General features: G+C 43.2%; 1 protein-coding gene across 2 annotated transcripts; it reads left to right on the top strand.

Moving 5' to 3' along the window:
- Positions 1 to 251: 251 nt before the first annotated feature.
- On the top strand, positions 252 to 8646 carry LOC106610886 (cytosolic 5'-nucleotidase 1A). 2 transcript variants are annotated; one of them, XM_014210542.1, is made up of 6 exons: positions 252 to 768; positions 2984 to 3151; positions 3496 to 3625; positions 5504 to 5626; positions 7080 to 7267; positions 7502 to 8646. In XM_014210542.1, the coding sequence occupies exons 1-6, from the start codon at positions 640 to 642 to the stop codon at positions 7928 to 7930; spliced, it is 1167 nt and encodes a 388-aa protein (XP_014066017.1). In that variant the 5' UTR covers positions 252 to 639; the 3' UTR covers positions 7931 to 8646. The 2 variants fall into 2 exon arrangements, with proteins under 2 accessions (XP_014066017.1, XP_014066018.1); XM_014210543.3 differs by lacking the exon at positions 252 to 768 and adding an exon at positions 1343 to 1578.
- Positions 8647 to 9060: the final 414 nt, after the last annotated feature.

Here is a 9060-nt window from a genome sequence, read left to right as displayed (position 1 = left end):
AAGTTTACTTAACTAAAGTACTTTGGAAATGTAGTTCACAACATTCAGACTACTTCATGAAAAATTATTACATAAACTACAAATTGCAAGAACAGATGCACACACAGTTGCCACGTGCATTAAATCAAAGTTACGCAGTGATGCAGAATTCATACCCAGCAAAGGGTTAAGAAAGGGAGGAGGATGTAGGATGGCTTGAAGTCAATAAAAAATGAGAGGGAGGGAGCGAGAGAGAGAGAGAGAGGGAGAGAGAGAGGGAGGGAGAGCACAACATCTATTCGATTGATGCATGCCAAAAATAAGGACAGTTTCAACAGCTAGCGTACTGCCTCTCTCCATCCCTACCCCTCTTATAATATCTGTATTTTCTTCCTCCTCCGCTCTGAGCATTTGGCTGAGTGGTTGCACTGCCGGTCAGTCTGCCGCTCTCATCTCTGAATGCACCGGGGATGATGGTGTAAATGAGCGTAGGCCTAGGCTACTTGATGGTGTAAATGAGTGTAGGCCTAGGCTACTTGAGGACTGCCTGAGAGCGGGAGAGAGGTAAAGAGACAGCGAGAGAGGCAGCAAGGTACTCAGTGAGGACTGTCTGAGAGAGATAGAGGGAAGAAGTGTGGGTGAGGCAATAAGAGAGGCAGGATGATGAGTGTAAACAACGGCGGGATGCAGACCGGCCAAGACACAGCACCCAACGGCACAGCAAGAGCATCCTGGGAAAGAACCAACACTATGTCTAACCCATCCACCCCCACCAAGCATCTCAAATCGGTGAGTATCAATGTGTCATGAGACAAGGAGAATAATAATGAGAATCTCTCTCTCACACACACACTTTCTCTATCTCTGTCTGTATTGTGAGGAGTTTGCATGCCTTGCTTTAGTGGGAACAACTATTAAATATGCTAAGGGTGCATGTTCAATGTTATGTATCTGTTACCTGTCAATTAGTTCATTGAATGTAGGCTACTGTATATCCTTTCATATGGCAATTACACTGACATTCAAGGAATTAGAGCCTTCGTTTTTTTAAGTGTTTGTTAGATAATAGATAAGGCTTTCGTAACGCATTTGGGCAACTGTAGAAGAGAGTCCGTCTGTTAACATGTCTGTCTGTAATGGCACAAGTAGCCTACAGTCACCTGCTGCGCTGAGTGGTAGAAGACAGATACACTCCTAACCTTATCTATGAGCCTGCCTGGGGATGATGAGGGGAGTTGTTTCAAGCAGCCTAACTCAAATATTTCTCCATGTCCAATGGTTTGAAAGAGTCTATTGGTAGTAGAATTGAACTCGACTTTTTGTCATAAAAGTGTACAAAAATAAGACAATTCTGTCTCTTTGAAGGGTCTGAGGGGTCTGTTGGTGGGGTCAGTTTTGCTTACTGTATGCCCGCGTCAATGGAACAGGATGAGGCACTGAATAAAAATTGAGTCCAGTTGTTCAGTGTCGCAGACAGCACTCCGACAGGGTCCCAGCAACACTGCCGATAAATATCTAAGCTGCCAAATTTCGGAACGGTCAATGCATCGAAACAATACCACTCCCACCACATGCAAGGGGCAGGGAGGGATCTTCTTCGTAAGTTAACTTATTTGTTATCTCGAAAATCATTCAAAACTTTAACTCCACAATCTGCTTTCAGCCTTCGTATTATTTTATCTCAGTGAAGTTGTCATAGGCTAGTAAGTTGATTGATTATATGACCGATTATGTCAGGTTACCACTTGGCTCTATCACTCTACAAGACTGAGTTTTATAACAGAGACCTGTCACGAAGCTATTTGAAGTTGAAATAATGGCAATTTGCCTTATTGACTATAAAAGGTATGCTTACAGATTTGCCAGAGCTAATTTTTTTGTTGAACTGTTTAAAAAAACAAGGCACAGAAATGTTAAACTGATGCAATACTAACACATCGATACAACTTATTTTAGTGTTCAAATAAACTAAATGGAGAGAGAAAATCAACAACCAGACAATCAACAAGTGGTATTTTACTATGGTTTGAACCGCTAGACAGGCATTCAAAGGGTTAACAAGTGGCCGCCAATCTGGAATGTAGCTCTGCTTCATGTGTTATCAGTCTGGCTGGGGAATGTATGTAGTCATGTCACACTGTCACCTCAGCTCTTGTCACACAGCTCTCTCGCTGTGCCTGGTCTGAAACCAGTGGGGGGTGACCGACCAGCATTTTATAGTGGGACCTACCCATGAAATGAGTCTGTAATGTGCTCTTCAAAGCTGCTTTGTACAGTTATTTTTACAGTAAAATAGCTCTCTCAAGCCCACCACCCTAGCCTTTGCCAGTGGTTGAGATAAACCTACATGATATGTAAATACAGTAGGTTGTATCTCGTAAACATGGTTGGTTCAACCACTGAGGCATCTTCTTTGCTGTGAAACATGACTCAGTCGAAACGGAGCAAGCCAATATTGTCAAAGAGAACTTAATGTGATTAGACTGCCAAGTACTTTTCCGCCTCCTCATTCCAAGTATGTCCCTTCTTAGTTTATTCTCGCAGCTTTCGTGTTGCTCATATGAAATACCTTTGAATCAGCTGCTGCACAGTATATCACTTTGAGAATTTCTACCACTCGGCTATATAACAAGAAGAGCTGTGGACACCAGTAGACCTTTTGGCTCCCTCTGGCCCCACATTACCCTGTTCCTCCATCATCACTACCGAGGATGTCTCAGACTGTAGTAGACTGATCCAAAAGGCTTCTTACTCCACAATGTGACTTGTGTGTGTGTGTGTGTGTGTGTGTGTGTGTGTGTGTGTGTGTGTGTGTGTGTGTGTGCGTGTGTGTGTGTGTGTGTGTGTGTGTGTGTGTGTGTGTGTGTGTGTGTGTGTGTGTGTGTGTGTGTGTGTGTGTGTGTGTGTGTGTGTGTTTTGGAGTGTTTGTGTGTGTTAACCTGTGTGTTGTATTGTGTGCTCGGGTGTGTTCAAGTATTAAGCTTTGTGTCCCCTCATCCAACAGCCTAAGCCTCAGAATGCCATCACCATTGCGGTGTCATCGCGCGTCCTCTTCAACATGGATAAGGAGCAGCAGATCTACGAACAGAAAGGCATGGAGGACTACCTCAAGTACCAGATAGAACACGAGACAGAGCCCTTCGGCCCTGGTCCTGCTTTTCCTTTCGTTAAGGTCAGGGAAATGAAGACAGACAGACAGACAGACAGACAGACAGACAGACAGACAGACAGACAGACAGACAGACAGACAGACAGACAGACAGACAGACAGACAGACAGACAGACAGACAGACAGACAGACAGACAGACAGACAGACAGACACACACACACACACACACACACACACACACACACACACACACACACACACACACACACACACACACACACACACACACACACACACACACACACACACGAGAGAGAGAGAGATTGGTGGTCATGTTCGTCAATGTGAATGATGTATGGTGTATGAAAGATTATATGTTAAGAGCTTCTGTTTGACGTGACCCCAGGCTCTGGAGGCAGTGAATACTCGGCTGAGGGAACTCTACCCTGAGAGTGAGGAGCTCTTTGACGTTGTGCTCATGACCAACAACCACGCACACGTCGGCCTCCGACTCATCAACACCATCAACCACCACCGTGAGTGCCTAATCACACACACAGACACACACATGCATAAACACATGCACACATGGGCACCACTTGGCTATTGTGCTGTGAATGAGGACATCTTTCATTCAGATTCAGTGTGATGTCCTGAGTGTGGTCTAAGGGCCCGGGGCTGGGTTTCTACTAAGCTAGTATATGGAATTGTTTTAAGATCGTCATATCAAGGATCATTTAGCTATTGGATTTTGAATTTTAGGACCCCTGTAGGTATAAAATATAAACATTTTTAAATGGGGTGTCACGTCCTGACCATAGTAAGTTGTTAGTTTCCATGGTAGAGTAGGTCAGGGCGTGACAGGGGGTGTTTGTCCGTTTTTGTATTTCTATGTTTAGTTTCTAGTTTTGTATTTCTAGGTTGTTTTTTGTTTGGCATGACCTCCAATTAGAGGCAGCCGGTTGTCGTTGTCTCTAATTGGAGGCCACATTTAAGTTGATGTTTGTCCCACTTGTGTTTTGTGGGTGATTATATTTTGTGAGTGTGTTTGTTCCTCCTGCGTCACGGTTTGTTGTTTTGTCCTTAAGTTTACTTAAGTTTATATTTGCATTAAGTTTCACTATCTAATATATATGTGGAATGAAACCGACGCTGCATTTTGGTCCGATCATTTGAACAGTTGTGACATGGGGGGTGAACATTGAATTTGGCCTTACTGTTATCAGCTCATAGCCCATTAGCCCATAGCTCATTAGCCCATAGCCCATTAGCCCATTAGCCCATTAGCCCATAGCCCATTAGCCCATTAGCCCATAGCCCTTAACCCATTAGCCCATAGCCCATTAGCCCATAGCCCATTAGCCCTGGCAAAATTCATACATGGCAAAACAGAGAGTCAAAAAATAAATCAAAAATCTGAGAGATATAACAACATTCAGGAAATTATTATATATATATAATTATTTTTTTTTACCCATATTTAACCCCCTTTTTTGACACTAAAGTACTTCCATATATACTTCCATTCAGTCGGACCTTTCGATGGTGGGGTCATATTATTATTATTATTACTATTAAACAGGCAGATTTTGATGGGGAGGTTTATATTATGCTAATTGCATTTCTGTGCGGACATCGACTCTAGGGGGTTAAGGGCTCCAGGAGAGGAACCCTCCTCAGGACACACGCCTGCTCAAAACATCACAGAATAACTTCAGCTGTGTGGGTCCTTAAGTCTTTAAGCTCAAATGTGTGTGTGTTTGTGTGTGTTTGTGTGTGTGTGTGTGTGTGTGTGTGTGTGTGTGTGTGTGTGTGTGTGTGTGTGTGTGTGTGTGTGTGTGTGTGTGTGTGTGTGTGTGTGTGTGTGTGTGTGTGTGTGTGTGTGTGTGAGAGAGAGAGAATGAAAGAGAGAGAGAGTGGGTTGGGGAGGTCAAAGGCTAAATGTTGTTTAGTAAGTTACATTCCCTTGTAAACTGTGGTTGTGTAGCATGTCATAGTGCTTTAATAAAATGATTTAGAGATTACTATGAAATTAGGAAATAACTAGACAGCTCTGGCCACTGGTTGGCCTAGGATGGTGTTGGGGCGATCTCTCTCACGCTCCACACTCCACACGTCCTTTGGGATGAGGGGAGTTGGGAGATGTGGTTCTGGGCCCTGGGAGTGTGGGTAATGAGGGGTTCAGTCCTACCCTCACTAAAATAGTCCGGCAAAGTGGAAACATCTGTCCTGACTGAGCCACTTTCTCAGGCTTTTTCCATCCAGCTCACCCCTTGATCCACTATTTTCTCTCTTTACTCCTCTCTGGGCATTTTTCTCTCTTTGCATCTTTGGATCTCCCAAGCCATTGGTAATTGTTATCTAATCCCTCAATTACAGGCAGGAACCTATGTCCTTCTCTCTTTCCTCTGCAGGGCTGTTCATTGAGCGTTTCTGTATGACGGGTGGGAACAGTCCCATTGGGTACCTGAAGGCTTACCACACTAACCTGTACCTGTCTGCTGACCCCATGAAGGTCAGAGAGGCCTTGGAGGAAGGTAAGTGGGCGAGAGCCAGACCTGGCGCCAGGATAAAGTAACTAAGGGGGCTGTTGAAATCATGGAGGGGGCTACATTTTTTGGAGTTCTTGTATTGGAATTATATTGAATTCTGTTTATATAATCACACTATACCATAACAAACATAAAGTTCAAATGCTGAGACAAATGCTGAGACGTTTAGATTGGCAATTACCCTATTACATAACAGCCTATGTAAATGCAACGTACACACAGCTGTCTTACCAAAATAATGCAAACTAAATGCTGAAAGTAGTAGCCTAGTTATTCATGCATGCAAACAAAAATGCTGAATAGCAGTTTGGCTTAGATTATTGACACAATTGCGAATGCGAAAGAATGCGAACAGAACAGCGCTACTAAGTAGTAGGCCTAGCAAACTAAATATTAGATCGATAAAGGCATGACACAATATATATTTAGGCTAGTTACATTAACAGTAAACATAAGGCGAAGGGAGCTCCAAATAACCAAAACATAGCCTAGAACCTACTACAGTGAGATGCAGACATGCACAGCTGTCTTGGAAAATAAATAGGCCTATACAGGCCCGCTTCAAAAAAATAAAATAATCATGCCACTCCCTCACAAGTTCACTAACACGTTGTGATATGGCACAATACACTTCTGTGAATCAAAAGGTCGAAAAGTTCAAGGGGGCCGAATACTTTCGCAAGGCACTGTATTTGTTATTGTAGTTTGGTCAGGACGTGGCAGAGGGTATTTGGTTTATGTGGTTCGGGGTGTGTGTATTATGTAGAGGGTAGTTGATTTATGTATTCCGGGGTTTTTTGGTCACTGCTCTATGTTAGTCTATTTCTATGTTCTTTCTAGTTACTGTGTCTATGTTTAGTTAATTGGGGTGTGGACTCTCAATTGAAGGCAGGTGTTGTCTAGTTGCCTTTGATTGAGAGTCCTATATATTAGGGTGTGTTTGTAATTTGTGGGAGGTTGTTTCTTGTTTAGCTGTCATTGCCTGACAAGACTGTCTTTTTCGTCGTTCATCATTGTTGTTATTTTTGTATACGTGTTTGTTTGGTTTTCCTTCTTTCACCTATTAAAAGAAGATGAGTATACAACCCGCTGCGTTTTGGTCCTTCCCAGACGACAACCGTGACACTAACTATTCGAATTTTAACAACCAGGAAATGGCAGAGCAATTTTTGCTATTTTTAAATAGTGGACATAAAAGTAAAACTGAGGGGGCTGAAGTATGAACTGTGGGAGCAAAGCCCCCTGTAGCCCATTCATGTCCCCCCCCCCCGATGAGAGCATAGTCTTGTTAGTTGAAGACACTGTTGATTGTGACAAACCAGTCTTATCAATAGAACATTTGATCTGTCTCGTAACAATGTTATGTAGTTGTTTAATACAGTAAGAAAAGCTTACCTTGAACAAGTCATGCTGAGTAATCTCTCTCTCTCTCTCTCAGGGATTGCGGCAGCCACCATGTTTAACCCACCGGAGAAGAGAACAGAAGTGTCAGAGACTCAGCTGCGGGTGGCCTTCGATGGGGACGCAGTGCTCTTCTCTGATGAGTCAGAGCGCATCTTTAAGGCCCATGGACTGGACAAGTTCTTTGAGCATGAGAAGGCACATGAGAACACGCTTCTTGACCATGTATGTCCGTTTCATGTTAAATTCTGTAACACATTCAAACACAATTGAATATGCAACTAAATCTAAATAGTTAGTCAATTGACAAATCAATATCCCTCTGTACTTCATACGGATGGTGAAATGTAGTGTAAGCTGAAGTGGTTTAATGTCTCTGTAGATTTACTGTAGATTTTGTGACATGTTCCGTGTTAGGCCCCATCGTGCAGCAACTCACTCTCTATCCTTTCCTCTCAGGGGCCACTGAAGGGGTTCCTGGAGTCTCTGGGGAAGCTGCAGAAGAAGTTTTACGCCAAGGGCCAGCGTATGGACTGCCCCATCCGCACCTACCTGGTGACGGCACGCAGCGCAGCCAGCTCAGGCACCCGGGCCCTGAAGACACTTCGATCCTGGGGACTGGACACCGACGAGGCCCTCTTCCTTGCTGGGGCCCCTAAGGGGCCTATGCTGGAGAAGATCCGGCCTCACATATTCTTTGACGATCAGATGTTCCATGTGGAGGGGGCTGCGGAGCTGGGGACTGTGGCGGCTCATGTGCCCTATGGTGTGGCTCAGAAATGGCCCCAGAAGAAGCTTGCTGAGGAGAACGCTAAAGACTCTAGCGCTGCCACCAAGTATTCTGTACCTCACCATCTTCCCTATCCCTGTGACAGCAAGGGACAATAAAATAACATTGTCAATTTGAAGGAGACAGTGGTTCTGTAAGTCCTTTTCAGTCCCCTCTTAGTTGTCTGGGTAGTGAAGCCCATAGTACATGACAATTGCAGGGGCACAGAGTGAGAGCATGCTGTTTTCACGCATGCCATGTGATCGAGGATTCCTCACAAGAGGAGGCGCCAGTATACCTAAAAGAAAAGCTTCAAATATCGTCATGCTTGCAGTAATGTTAGTACACTATGCTATCTGTATCATAGCATTAAAGGTCCAATAACATTTTTCATCTAAAAATCAACCTAAACATATGCTACACAATATTTATAGAGTTTACAAATCTGTGACTTGTAGCAACAACATTAGATTTTGTTGACGCATTCAAATTATATGAAACTCCAAAACCAAAACATTTAAAAATGTTATAAACGTACAGTAGGCTATACCTGTATCATTTCAGCATATCACTTAGGTTGAAAACATGTTTACTGAATATGTATTGTATGTTATTGATGTAATATTTTGCTCTGGTCTTTTGTTTCTAATCTAGACACCTTTTATTGTACATTTGCATGGTCCTCATGCAAGTTACTGTATGTGCTGTAATGAGATGGCAACCTAAAGTGCTAATGGACAATCTCCTCTCTCATTATAAACATGGATGCTGATCCATTCCGTAAAGACTCGGCTTCTTTGAGGAGATATTGGCATAATGTATGCTAACTTAATTATGTGGCTTTTGTGTTTCATTCTATTGCCAATTTGCCTTTCAAACATCCCATAGCCTGCACGAATTACCAATTGCTAATTGTCTTGTTAATCATTGGTGTTATCATTGGATGTTTTGTTTCACTCTGGCAGTCTGACTCAGGCATAAATGATTTTAACTAATGAAGGAGAACATTTTAACCTGTAAAGTTGGTTGCCAAAACGCCATTTAAACTACACAGAAGAAGAAGAAGAAGAGAAGTGCTGCACTTACATGATTGTTTGCTAAAATGGATGACGAGGAGGAGAACTGGCTGATGACTGTGGGATGTTTTGGGAGCATGGAGAGGCCAGAGATAGCCAGGCTAGTAAATTGAGCTAAGGGTCAGAAGGTGGTTATTGGAGAAAGGCCATCAGTGCTTGTTCAACACAGATAG

This window comes from Salmo salar, chromosome 09, assembly GCF_965601325.2.
Source record: "Salmo salar chromosome 09, fSalSal1, whole genome shotgun sequence".
Classification (NCBI taxonomy): domain Eukaryota; kingdom Metazoa; phylum Chordata; class Actinopteri; order Salmoniformes; family Salmonidae; genus Salmo; species Salmo salar.
Note: the sequence above shows the minus strand (reverse complement) of the source record. Positions and strands in the feature narration are given on the sequence as shown.